This window comes from Falco rusticolus, chromosome 9, assembly GCF_015220075.1.
Source record: "Falco rusticolus isolate bFalRus1 chromosome 9, bFalRus1.pri, whole genome shotgun sequence".
Classification (NCBI taxonomy): domain Eukaryota; kingdom Metazoa; phylum Chordata; class Aves; order Falconiformes; family Falconidae; genus Falco; species Falco rusticolus.
In genome coordinates this window covers 26,150,902-26,165,342 of record NC_051195.1, presented here as the reverse complement: position 1 = coordinate 26,165,342, position 14,441 = coordinate 26,150,902, and the positions used below count along the sequence as shown (strand labels likewise).

The 14,441-nt window shown below is 38.5% G+C and overlaps 1 protein-coding gene across 3 annotated transcripts in view; it reads right to left on the bottom strand.

Annotated features, from left to right (window-relative positions):
• The window catches only part of TBC1D12 (TBC1 domain family member 12), a 45,096-nt gene that overhangs the window by 24,685 nt on the left and 5,970 nt on the right, over positions 1-14,441 (bottom strand). For all 3 annotated transcript variants that reach the window (XM_037400324.1, XM_037400322.1, XM_037400323.1), the window contains exon 2: positions 1,686-1,809. In XM_037400324.1, the coding sequence (XP_037256221.1) occupies positions 1,686-1,809 (124 nt within the window). The remainder of the gene's footprint in view (positions 1-1,685; positions 1,810-14,441) is intronic.

The following is a 14,441-nucleotide window of genomic DNA, read 5'->3' as shown; positions in this document are numbered from 1 at the left end:
ACTCTAATCCGGCAACTATTATAACAAAATAGCTAGGACCAACTCAATTATGTTTAAAGACATAAAATATTATTTTAGTATATTTGCTTTTCTGCCACTTTGGAGAAGTTAAAAAAAATAGGAACGCTACAGTTTAAAAGCAGAACGGTCACTGACTGAAACAGGATAAAAAAATACGACTCTTTCTGCAGATTATGACTTGGTCTGCAGAACAAACATCATTACTAGAAAATGGGAAGCAGATGACTAGTAGCATTGTGCATACTCTCCATTTCTCAGGATGGAAGAGACATCTGGATGTTTACCACAGTATTTTCATAGTGCAAGGCCAAGAGCATTCATCTGCAAGCAAACTAAGAACACTTGCCCTCTCCCACCCAAAAAGGGAAACCATTTAAATAAGGAAAACTGTATAGGAAAAATGTTGAAAAAGCATTCAGTTCACTTACAGTAAATCATAGAATGGTTTGGGTTGGAACGGAACTCTAAAAGTCATCTAGTCCAACCCCCAAGACTGCACTTTCTGTAATCTCATCATTTTCCTACAACATTTTATTGTGTGACAAGTCCCATTACATTGAAGTCCTTCAAAAGGAACCTCTTGTTTTTCACTTTAGTTGCTCCCAAAAGGCCCTCTTCACCACGAAGGTCCTTCTAGAAGATGGCTGAACACTGCTTCATTCACAGCCATTTGCACCTGCCAAACACATCAGCTTACAGGGAATTTAAGGAAGGAGACAGAGACAGCAGCTCTCAAGAGATTCAAGTTACTGTTTTTAGCAACACAAAGGACATTCAGATTTCTTACATCAACAAATCTTTAAACTTCAGAATCACATCTACATCACTAAATGCTCATCTTTAAAGACTATGCCATTTTATTATTACTTATCAAATTAAAGACAGCCTGCACAAGCACAAGTATATGAAAGTGCAACTTTGTATCAGAGAAAGGAAATCAGAGTTACCTGTCTGTCGTACCCCAGTAACTCCAGAACTAGTTCAACTTACACTACTATTTTGAAACAAAAATATCTTGAGTGAGAGTGAAAGTATAAATGAAACAAGATTACTTGTTTCAGAATTCTAAACAATTTGTCACAAGTTACCCAGATAGTAAGCCTTACAGGCAAGGAGGACTATGGAAAGATGAGTCAGGGGGTGGGAATCAGTTTCATTACACTAGAATATCCAAGAACACATTGAGAAGATAAATTTAGCTAGACTAATATTTATCTTGAAAAATTGAATATACAAATATGACTGTGGTTTTACTTCACAGAACAGGCAAAAGTAACTCAAAACTGAACTTCATAAAGGAAGCTTAAACTATTTCACAATCACTTTACCATTAAAAAAATCGTAGCATAGCATGTTAAATAAGGCAAGGTTTTATAGGAAATTAATAACATTCTGATGTTTTTGACCAAAACAGCTTAAACACTTTTTTGAGAACATGTATCACCTTTTTATAATCACTGAGATGTACTGAAGAATGCACTAGATAATCATAAAACTCAAACTCCTCAGTAACTACTATTGTTCAGACAAAGCCCCAAATGAGCCTTCCCAGAGCACGCCCTGGTTGTATAGTAACAACGTGGAGATAACAGCACAGAACTGCAATATTTAATTACTATTTTTTTTACAGGTTTTGTACCTAGAGTTGTGTGAAGTTTACTTACCTGCTGAATAATTTTGGAATCTTTTGGAAGGTTTTCCCTTGGTGGGACTTTTCCGAACAACTTCCAACCAGGAGCGCTTTGGACAGCAGGCTTGAGTTCCTTCGTCCTTTTAGTGAAAAAGTTTCTGAAAAGAGAGAAGGATTTTCTTTTTGTTTATTAAAAGCATATAAACAAATGATATTTGTACACACTTACATTTCTTTAAAACAAGTTCACCACTCTAGAGATTTACTACTCAGCAAACGCATAGTGTGCTACCTCCTTAGCTTTCTATTATACTTTAAAATAACTAACTCAAAGTGGAGCAGCTTTCATTACAGGTGCTTTGATGCCAATATTTGTGTTTAACACTCAGTTTTACCTCTGAATTCAAAGATACTTTATGCAATATCAGAGCTCTTTTAATAATAACGGACACTTCCTTAAATGTAAGTTCACAGCATGCAACAGCTCTGGACTTTTGCTTGGGGTTTGTTTCAGTGTATCTTACAGAGATATTTGAAGACTGAAAAGAAAGCAGCTGGAAATCACTGTGTAACTTATAGATTTGAAAACAAATGGCGAACCATTATTTCTGCTAACATTTTCTGCAATCTTCACACCTTCAACTTTCATAACATGGGCTAGAAAATCAGGGAACATGCACAGAAGATTCAGTTTAGCAGATAACCTTTGCCAGTGCCTAAAGCAATTACACTCAAATAGGCAGATGACTGCATTGTGCTATCACTTCTTAGAAAGCCAACCAACACAAGAACATATTAGCAACCATTTATCTAGATACAAGGCTGTACTATATTTGATTCCGACCACAAGCTCCCACAGAGCATGCTAAGTACAAGTGCTTTGAAAATTAAAGTGTATTTATTCTGAATGTTGGAAAACCACTTTCCAAAAACTTATGAATAACTGAGAGGGATTAAAAGTTCAGTAGTCTGTAAGGTTATTTTTCAGGATGCTTATAAGTTGACCTCTGGTGAACAGAAGAGGGGCCACCTTTATTGGGAGATGGTTTTGTGTAGTGCTGACCAGCTAACCGCGTATGTTCACACTCTTCCTCTGGAAAGTATATTCTTCACTTAAAGTATTTGCTGTATTTTTAAATACATTTCCTTATCAAATTGAACACAGTCATGTCTGTGCACAGAAAAGTCTCTTGGCTTGGCCCAGATAGAAGCAGCATGATACAACAACCACAGTCTGTCTGAAAACTGCACAGTTGCTCTTACATCCCAGTGCTGCCAGGGTTTCTGACCAGGCAGCATAGTTTTACAATTAGGAACTGTTAGCATTTCTAAGACGTTGTATAGCTTTCAAATACAAACTATCTTTTCAGTTCCCAGAATGGTTTTGTTCTTTGGGAAACAAGCAAATGCCTGTCACAAAACCCCCTTCTGTGCAAGTTTATGTGAATGGACTCTACAGATACTTGTGTGTAGTTGAAGCTCTAGCCACCAAAAACCAGCAAGCTGGGGAGAAGAAGTAGACGCTGAAAAAATGTGGAAATCTCCCAAGAACTAGTAAGCTCAAGACTAACAGTCCTGTGGAATCCAGGAGAACCTAGAAACTCAGAACACCAAGACTCTCCTTGCTCTGTCCAAGGCCACCAGCACACACTACCATCAACAACAGCTTGCTAAAGAAGAGGAAAAAGACTGCATTCAAGAAAGCAGCAGCTGCTATAGGCAGGCAGGGGGTATGGAATTACATATACACCTGATGAAAGACAGCACCCTAAGAGATTTTTTTTGAACACTCACACAGAAGCTCTCAGTGCATCAGTACACCCTGCTACTTCTGTGGAGGTCTCCCAGCTGTTCTTCCAACCCAGTAAGTGAGTAAGCACGTTTGGGAATAATTGCTTTCACTGTATGAATATTTACCTGCTATTAATAGAATCAAGCTGTTGCTATTAATAGCACTTAATTAATACAAGGTGTACTAGTAAGCATTGGTTCTGATCCACACATCCCACAACTGTTCCCACCAGTGAAATTTGCAATATCTTATTCCAGCCCTGTGGAAGCAAACTAAGTATCCACAACACCAAACTAGTGGTTTCTGACACATGACCTGGAAGGAAGGACTGATGAAAATGCCAAGCCATGTACCAACATCTGACAGTCTCTTTTGTTCTCTAGTCGGTCCCAGAACTGCATACCATTAGTGAAATGAACAGGTCCATCCATAAAGAAAAAAAAAAATACAAAAAGTGTGCTTAGTAAACAACAAAGGCTCATTTCACAAGTACAGGACATGTTTTACAGTGTTTTACGTTGCCTTCAGGAGGGAGGAAGAAGTGTTCAAAGACCCATCAAGAAAACCAGACAAAGTATCCTAAAGACAACGTCACTAAATTCTACACTACAGCCTTGCCTTAAATCTGCAACTACTGCAGCAGCTGTATTTCAGCTTAAATGGAGATTTACTTCCCCAAAAGCAGGTATGCAGGAAGATACATTCTGGAGTACCAGTCTTGAAATGCAAAAGAACTCATGCATCCTGATTTCATGGATAGCAATAACCACCTGGTCTCTGCACACACTACGGAATGCCACCATGATCACCTGGGAGTTCAGCTCCACTGCTTCTAGCACTTGTGGAAGCTGAAAGATGTATGCTTTAAACATCAATGGCAATCTGTCACTGCATCAAAGCTGTTTTATGATTAACCAGGAAGCTGGTAGATTTAAAAAGGAAAGCTTGTAAACACACAGAAGGCTTTAATAAATATTTCTGTACAAAAGATTTAGGCATGCTCATCGCTCTTATGAGATCTGGGTTTTCAAATTCTTTAAACAAATATAACATTAAAACAAACCTTTCAGAACACAGTCCCCACCATAATGAATCTCAGGGGTTTCTTTAATATTCTTTGGTGTACTGAATTAAGCAAAGGCTTGTTTCACTTTTTATGAATGCCACAAGTGAAAATACACAATTTTACTTTTATTGATTAGATATTCATTGAAGTCTGTTACTGAAGAAAGAAAAAAAACCTGGTCAAACTTTGTATCATGTCAGAATAAACCTCACCTAGGAATCCTAATCCAAGAGAAATTAATGGGAGGTTTACAAATAAGCTTTGCTGAAGATGGAAGGACACATATAATACATTGTTTTGGCAGCTAACAGTATCACATCTGATGTGTTGTTGACAACAGTAAAACCTTACAAAAGCCCTGTTAAGGAACAGCATCTGTGAATGCTTACAAGTTGCATTCACTGACTTGCAGGAAGTGTACTAGATTTGACATATTGGTTGCTGCTTAGAATATTCATGAGTTCCACTGATCCCAGGAAGTCATCCATTGAGATGGACTTAAAAGTCAGTAGCATTTTGGTATAGAATCTCAAAATCCATTTGAAAACCTCAAAATTCCTTAAAAAGAAGCCTACACTTTACAACTGAATAATGCTTTCTGTTGAAAGAACCTGTGGGATTGAAATATTAAATCAATTCATTGAATTAAGCTCTAGTTTACAAAAGCCTAGTGGAAAAGTTGCAAGGTTTTTTTCCCTGCTAGTTTTATATAACCACAATGGAACACATATTAACACTCTCAAACGACATTCAAAAATGTTTTAGTAGGTGCAATGAAAAGTTTGAAAAGTAACTGAAGTGCCACAGAATAAGAAACAATTACTGGCACATACCAAGACTTCTATTCCTAACATGGTTTGGATTACACTATACCAAAACTTACAGGCTCTGATCACAAAACTACAACAGTAGTAGTAACACCTATGAGTGGCAACACTTATTCAACAATACTGCTTCAACTGTTCCTGCCTGTGCCCACAGCATCCTGCAGGAGTTTCATCATACTGAGAGTACAGTAACTCAACGATGTTAACCATTTCCACTGGTGTCATTAATGTGATGTTCTAGTAATAAAATTGCTTCTTTCCACTCTGCTTTTGAAATCACTCCTTTGCTGCTATTTAAGATAAATCAGTGAAATCTAAAAGCAGTTACCATTGAGTCTCAGAAGGGGATATGAGGAACTTTATATTTTAATGGGATTTTGTTTGTTTGTTTGTTTCCCTTGGGGGTTTGGCTTCCTCTCCAAAAAACATGAACACAAAACTTTTTTCAGCTTTTCGAGCTAGCTATATGCCAGCCCAAGAGCATGACATATTTCCAAGTTTTAAAGGAAGTTACCGGAAAATACCAGAGACTATTACTTCAAGCTTGATCTTAAATTTCATCCAATGCCAGACTAGAAACTGGGCTGCCATATTTGCACAACAGCTACTCAAAGAAAGCTGAAGTGCTTTGAATAGCAGCAACCGTGAACATCAGCTGGGAGGAAAGGCACCAGGCTAGATAAAACTCCAGCACTCTGCCTCTAGGTACAATGGATTCACCTCTCCACAAGACCAAGTAGCCTTGCAATAGTCTTCTGTTTGACCTAAAACATCAAACTCCAATCTAGTTTCAAGCTAGATGCCATTTTGCTACCTCTTTCAAAGAGAACACATATGGATCTTCTCTTTCTACAACTCCACTGTGTGCCACTAACAACAGGCTATAAGTATTTTGCTGCTCTGTGCATCCCAATAAAACCTGAAGTTGCTTTCCTTCCCACTCCAAAGGCACATCCTTAGGTTTGAAATCTTTAACTTTGAGCCTCAACAGAGCCTGCCAGAAGAATCACCTCTAATGATTCAGAGCTCTGATGTTGTTGAGATCTGGCACTGCATTATTGGAAGCAACCAACTTCATTTACTTCCCATTTTTCCTAAAATTCCCACTTGAGTCCAGCATTCTTAACAATAACACTTGGAAACAATGTTCACAAGCCTGTATCTGCCTTTAGTCCTCCAGCTTTAAAACCAGATATAGGTCCTGACTCATCTCTCCACTCCCTCTATAAAACTAACCTGTAGCCTTCAAATCATACATTCAATAACACTTGCACAGTGCCAGCCCCAGTCTGGAATGCTACAGGACTAAAGGAAGTCCTTTGGTAGTTCAGCTACTCTAACCTGGTAGAGAAGCAGGAGCACGATTTGTTCTAGAACTACAAAGGAAAAAGAAAACAGTAGTTTAGAGATCTGTGAACTGCAACTAAGTTGCAAGATGGCAAGCTGAAATGCAGTCCTGGTGTGTGTAACTTACTCGCCATTGTTGAGGTACTTTTAATGTAATTGCCTAGAAAGGCACCCTCACCGTTCAGCCAATGAGTCTAGTAATGCATTTTCAATCAGATTTTTAAAAGGCATAGCAAACTCAAAGATAATTATTTAGCCAAAGCAATAGGGATCTGCCGCCTCCGCATTGAAGGAAAGGTTGCAGCATCATTCTACTTCTTATTAGGTGTTAAAAGAATCAAATCATTAGAACTCCACCTTTAGGCTCAAGCTTCCCCTGTTCTGCTGCTTTTAGTTATCTATATACAAGTTTCGGGTACAGAAGAAGGTTGGGTCTTACACCTGAGCCATTTAGGATGAGTATCAGTATGAAGCATATTTAAAATGAGCCTACCTTTCTCCAATTTGTTAACCCTGCAATTCAAGAAGTGACAAAAACCAAGTGATATCAACTACTGAGACAAGGATGTGGTGTCAGGAGAGACCATAAAACACTTAATCATCATTACTGTTACACCTGAGCAACCAAGCATGCTTCCTTACAGTTCACTTCAATTTACAAATACGTCTAGTGCTGCATCATGTTAGACAACAAAAACAACTGTGGGCATCCCTGGAAAGCAATCCTTGCAAAATGTGAAGCATGGCACCGAAGAAACAATTTTTTCCAAATAAAATATTCAGGATTCAGGTTTATCATAGAAATGAACACTGTGTTTAAATCTTGATGCTGAAAGCCAGGCTACTATTCTCTAATTTACTTACCTTGCAAGGTAACTTTGACCTTGCTCAAGTGTTTACTTACTGATCTACAAATAAAGCAGTTCCAACAAGTGACCTCTTAAGTTATATTGGAGTACTAAAAATGACGTGTGTTGTGGGTTTTTTTGAAAAACAAATTACTGTTAAAAGATTTTTCTGACTTTTACTTTACGCACAACAATCTGGTTTAATGTAATTTTCAATCAACAATCATCTCTTCTCATTGCATCCACCTTCCAAGATCTAAGATAACAAGGAAGCACTGAGAAAACAATATCTGAAAGCCACTAGAAATTACAAGAAGAGAAGGTTGACTATATTTTCCTTTTTATTAAGCATCTAGTACCTGTTATTAGACACTGCATAAGACAACTAACTCTCTCCTGTTAAATCCAGGGAAGCAAGACACAAAACAGGAAGGAACCGGCATCACACCAAGAGCATCCTCATTCTATTGTATATAACTTTTCCTACCAGAATCACAAAGGCTTAGAGGTGGAATCCAGCATGGAATTAATGCTACAAATGAGCAGAGAGTTGTACAAAAACTAGTCTGGGCTTTCTGTTTGTTTTAAATAGTTACAAAAAATGCAGTTAAAAACCCTGGAAGTTGTACTTCCCTGCAATAACTAAGGCACTTTAAAAATCCACTGACTCCAATAAAACCTCTGAATTTGTAAAAGGAATGTAAAGTAACAAAACTCATTAAAAACTGTACATGTATCGCAATATATCTGATTTTGCATCTCCACACAGACTAGAGTTCTGCTTATGCACACAGTCTGTTCTTACTCTATCCCTATGCCAATTTTTAAATAAGTTTCCTAGGCCTACCAAACAGGCCTATGTTTGAAATTTGTTGAAATTTTAATTAGCTGAAAAGACAAACTGATAAGGAAACTACTTACGTACCTAACAATCTTTATCCAGAGAGCTGTATCACTGACGAGTTAGAAGAGGTATGTCCCAGGAATTGTTACAGATGCGTATTTCCTGGTATAGCATTAAAATGAATCATTTTGACTTAAAACCATACTTTCAGAAGTCTGCAAAAATTCTAAGGACCCCTTCAAGTCTGCAATTCCATATTCCTTCACGACTATAACAGAGCATGTAAGAACTGTTACATTCACACCGGTGTGTTTTTACCACATGTAAAATGCAAAAGCTGCTTAAGAACACAACATAATTTTTCTTCATACTCTTGTCTGTTCTGTTAAGGTCTTATGTGCAACAATTTGGAAATAAAAGCAGAAAAAAAAACCCCATTGCTTCATTATACACAACTAGCTCCTCTGCTTTAAACAAGACTTTTCAATAATTTACATACAGAAACAAATGTAACTCAACTCTAAGCATAAATAATGAATCATTAAAAGGAAATAAAACCTTTTTGGCTAGCCACTTACAAAGATTGCAGGGCAACAAAAGTAGGATTCTATTTTTACACTTTAAACTGTTTATATACAGTTCATAATTTGTAGGAATTGATAAAAAAAGTGTCCAAAAGTTATAACGTATGTTCAAAGTGCACACAGTAAACTATTACTTAGACCAATGGGTAAATTGTCATTGCTCCCCCGTATTTTAGATTCGAATTATATGACACTGTCCAGGAGCTATTTGCTCACTTCCACATGCTTGTATTTTCTCACATTCTTAGGTATGGCTGGAAAAGTGACATGAACATAAAAATACTAAGAGCAAATACCTCCTACTTGAAAAATATACTTTTCAACTCATTCTTTACTCTCACATTTCAACCTTAGATTTGTAACTTAATATCCAAGTGTTTTTAGGTTTAGTTTAAAATTCTTAACATGAAGATTTAGAATGAAACACTAATAAATTTAGAATTTGTTACACATTCTACATTTTTAGTTTCAGTAACTTAGACTAGCACATTGAATCAAAAGGGGCTGACATTTATACGGTTGCTCTGAGCACAAGTTTCCAAGCTCTGCCCTATATTGGAGGGGAGATGACCAAACTCATTTTACAGTTCCCATCTTTCACCACCTTACTACAAGAAGCTAGACGCCAGCTTCTCTTTTAGATTTTGTTACCGCCAAACACTGATCTATTACAGGATGTTTCTAGTTTTAGCACCTTTTAGCAGTACAAAGGTCTTTTCTTTCTCTCCACACCAAGACAATCCAAATAATATCCCAAACTACCTTCTCCAAAGGAGCTTCAATGTTTGCATCTGTAATGCTCTAGAATTACAGTCTTAAGTGCTATACAAGCAAGTTTTTGGTTTCCCCCTCTTCTCTCAAAAAATTAAAATAAGGAAACCAAAAAATCCTCACCAGAAGAACATGCATCTTCAGGAAGACCAAGCCTGCAGTATTTATTTTTTTTTTTAATGAAACTGACATTTGTGTTGATGTTACTGATCAACTAAAGCCTCAGCTACTATTAGGCGCACCTGAAATCTAATGAACTGCCAAAGAGTAGCTGGTAAGCGTTAAGGGGCAGGGAAGAAGAAAGTTTCTCACCTCTTAGAGAGGACACAAAAATGAACACAACTATTACGGCACTGCAACAAAGAGCCTAAATTAGATCAACCCTATTGCTCCAGCTCCTAGTTGATACCCATTCCAAAATGGATTTACAAATTCTGCTGGCAAAACAGCTTTACTGCAGGTACACAAACACTTGGGAAGTTGAGTTGAAAGCATTTAGCAGTATTACCGAACACTTACTGGTAAACTGTATTTTAACTGGCTACATTATACTCTTAAAGAGCTGCTGCACAGGTTAGCTTTAGGAACAGGCTCAAGCATTCAAAAGTGTATGCAAACAAGCAGACACACATGCAAGGTAATAGACATGGTTAAATTTCACAATGCTCAAATACAAGAAGAGTAGAAGGAAGATAATCAGTGTGGAGCTCTATGCCAAACTATTCTATCATCTTCATATTTAGTCTGACAGTTCAGCAGCTATTTTGACACTACATCAAACACCATGGTCAATCTTCGGTAATAACAATCGAATGTCACTTGCCCACAGAATCTAAACCAAAATCCTAGGTCACAGCTGCAAGACATGAAGAATTGCTACCAGTTGACTCCAGATGTTCTGCTATTTCTTGCATGGCCAGGAATACCTAGCCAGCAACATACCCTAAGCAAAACAGTGCTGGAAGAATAAGACCCCTTCCTCCCACACGCACACGTAATGACCAAGCTGTTTCAGCTTCGCTAAGGAGAAGCCCATGTTCGCTTCCTTTCACCAGTAATGTCCTGCGCCCCCTTCTGCTGCATCGATTCAGAGACTCTCCATACCTTGCATGTCAATTCAACTCACTAATCCCACAGAAAACCATCCACATTTTTTCACTCCCCAGCTTAATGAGCTGCAGCAGCTCACAGAGGATCAAATAAATACCAGAAGCAGGGAAGAGACATTCCCTTTGTTTCCTGACAATAGCAAATTCTTCAGTCGGTTCCCCAAGCTATCTCACAGAAGTACTACCTAATGAAGCAAACTACCTAAAACTGTTCTGGTAGTGACTCACTTCCAGTCAAGACTAAACACACCAGCTTTATCAGGTCAGTCACTATACCTGTAGTCCAAATGTTCCTATATGATGTTTCCAAGCCAAAGGTGAGAAAGATTTCCAGCCTTTGACACAGCTCACAAAGTCTGTGAACTGTAAGTTCATATACATGGCAGAGTTTTTAGAAGACTGTGTCCCAGGAGATGGTGATGCTTACTACTCTAATCAGCCTGGTTATACCTGAGTTAATGTTTTTCCCTTCTGGTCCCAGACAGAACACCTGTAGAGCACTCAATTGTGTAATACAGTACTACGAAGTACTACCATACTACTTTTGTAGTCACTCAGCGTATCAGGTTTCTGCTGCAGTTAGCAATTCACAATATACTCTATGTCACTGCTTCAGTGATAAATTACAGAAATACTACAAAATGCAAGAATCCATTTTTGATCTGCTAAGACAGCTGATATTAATATTTAAAAGCCTGATCCCTTTCAGTTTTGCTTCACGGCTTTTTACAATGTGAGGAAGAAATTTCCCCATCTACCATTCTGCTGCCTACAGAATTTGAGGAATAGGAAGGAACTTGCAAAATACCCAAAGCTTACAACAACAAGCTAGAATCATAGAATCATTTAGGTTGGAAAAGACCCTGAAGATCATCTAGTCCAACCGTAAACCTAATGCTGCCAAGTCCACCACTAAACTATGCCCCTAAGCACCACATCTACATGTCTTTAAATACCTCAAAGGATGGGGACTCAGCCACTTCCCTGGGCAGCCTGTTCCAATGCTTGACAACTCCTTCAGTGAAGAATTTTTTCCTAATATCCAATCTACACCTCCCCTGGTGCAACATGAGGTTGTTTCCTCCCACCCTATCACTTTTTACCTGGGAAAAAAGAAGAGCCAAACACCCATCTCACTGCAGCCTCCTTTTAGGTAGTTGTAGAGAGCAATAAAGTCTCCCCTCAGTCTCCTTTTCTCCATCCTAAATAACCTCAGCTCCCTTAGCCACTCAAAGCAGAAATCCTTTGTGCTCTGGAATCTCCACTGCTTCCCATCTCACAGCTACCAGATGCCCGAGCACCTTTGGTAGTTCATGGTTTGCTTGTGTTTTTTAAAACATTCTGGCATCCAGCATACAAACAGCTTCATTATTGCCCAACAGCAAGACAGTCAAGACCCTACATTAATGGATGCATTAGGCAACTAAAGCAATACAGGCAGGACTGAGCTTTGAGGGATCTGAGACCTGGTCAGGTCCAAGCTTTCCCTGCTACAGAAAGCAGAGGAGCCAGCATCAACAACTCTACTGTTCTTGGAGCACAAGAAAGATGCGTAAAGTATACCCTTCTCCCATTGCATCTTCCTCAGCACATCAAACCAGATCTGTGGCAGAGGCGGCAACCGCAAGCCTGGCTTTCCGTGGCTCCAGCAGAGGCAGAAGTGCTGCAGACGTTTTGTTCTTCTCAATATCTCTGGTGTCTTTTCTCCTTTACTTCTAGGCAATTGCTTAGTTTGCCTATCCCTAGAGCTGGCCTTCAGGAAATTTTAGATCAACAGAACTGTCCTAGGTGAGGGGAGCCAACAAGGCAGCTTTTATTATACTACATGATCAAGAGACTCTTTCAATTACCTGAGAGCACGTTAAATAAAAGTTCCCAATATAACAATGGAAATTGAACATGATACCTTCTTAATAAAGGAGTACCTTGAAAAAGGATGGAGAAAAACTGAGAAGAGCTTCATCCTATAGGCTACAGGTACTATTTTCAGGAAAGGAATTTTCAAGAAACCCAGCCTGAGTGTTTGGCTCTCAAGTTCTGGAACAATAAAATCATCTATGACCATCAAAACTAGTTTTCTACTAATTAGAGTCATAAGTTCACCCACAGAACATCCATCCACCTCTCACACTGCTACCCCTGGGCCAGGTCAGAAGCAATATGCTCTGCAGGTGGTTTGCACAGCTGACTGGTTTCTGCAAACACAGAGGCAAATCAGCAGAGTTCATCTTTTGCAGGCTCTCCTTATGCTCAGCCTTCATTCAAAAACCTGTGAGATTTTTATATTTGAGTCCTCTTAGTCTCAGAGAAGTTTGACTGAACCTGGCTAACAGGCTACAGTATTAGCGAGATCAGGCAGTAACTGCCTAAGCTTCACTTCCTTAGAAAGCAGTAATAAAAAGGCTGAGAAGCACAGCACAGCCCCAGGATAAGAAGCTTAAAGCAATGCCTACCACCCAGCCTAACAAACTTAGTCTTTCGCCAGCTGAACAACAAACAAGACCAATAAGGGATAAAAAAGGATAGGCTTTATATCATAAACATCTCAGCAGTTCCCAGCAACTGATGAGAGGAATAAAAGTTTTTGCATCCATGTGAATGAAACGTGACCAAAACCCTTAAACTCCTTTTTTATTCTTAAACAATCAAGACAAAATAGCCTAATGAATAATGGAACAGCCAGGAGAGCAAAAGCATAAAACTATCATTTTCTTAGAGGCCAGCTGTGATTAAAGCTACCTCCTTTGGTTGTTGTTGTCCATGTAAAACATTCTCCTTTTAGTCATAGCCTATTCAGAAGGGAGTCCCATTCACTTTGTCACACTACTATCAATATACTGAGTCTGTAAGAAATTCTGGGACACAAACTAAGCAGAAGAGAACAAGTAATGAAAAAGACCTTCTGTGAAATGAATTGGGTGAGAAGAGACTTTCAGGTCAAGTGTGAATGCCTCTGTAGAACACTCCTTAGCAAAACAAGCTATGACTCCAACAGTTTGTAGCGCACACTAAACAACAGATTCAGCTGTTCAGCTTCCAAAAAGACCACACACAACCCCCAAAAAGAATTAACAGCATGAGTTTAAGGAGAATTTACTTCAGGAAAAATCCTATTAGACTTAAAAGACTCCCTGTACAAATATATGTACCAACATGAAATACTACACGGTCTATGAAGAAGAGCAGAGAAATTGCTAATAATACTTTGGGTAGTTTAAATCCATGAAGATTATATGTATGGCTCTAAGGTCTTAGAAGTAGTATCTATTTAGTCAGCTTTTTAGAGGAGAAAAAAACCACACAAACAAAAAAAGATGGGCTGCAGACAGAAGTTGGAGCAATATAGCAATCCAACACCTATCCAGAGCTAAACGAGCATACAGTTCCTTCCATTTGTACACCTGAAATTTAGCTTTGGTTTGCTACTCAGCAGACATCGTAACCAAAATGGTAACACGGGTGCACAGCACTTTACATACTTATGGTGAAATACCCATTACTAATGTTTTTCAGAAACACAAAACTCTCTACAAGCTATACATCATGAGGCCTGGGAGTGAAACCTTCTCAAACAGGCATTTTCAAGTCATTGACCTTGAGGA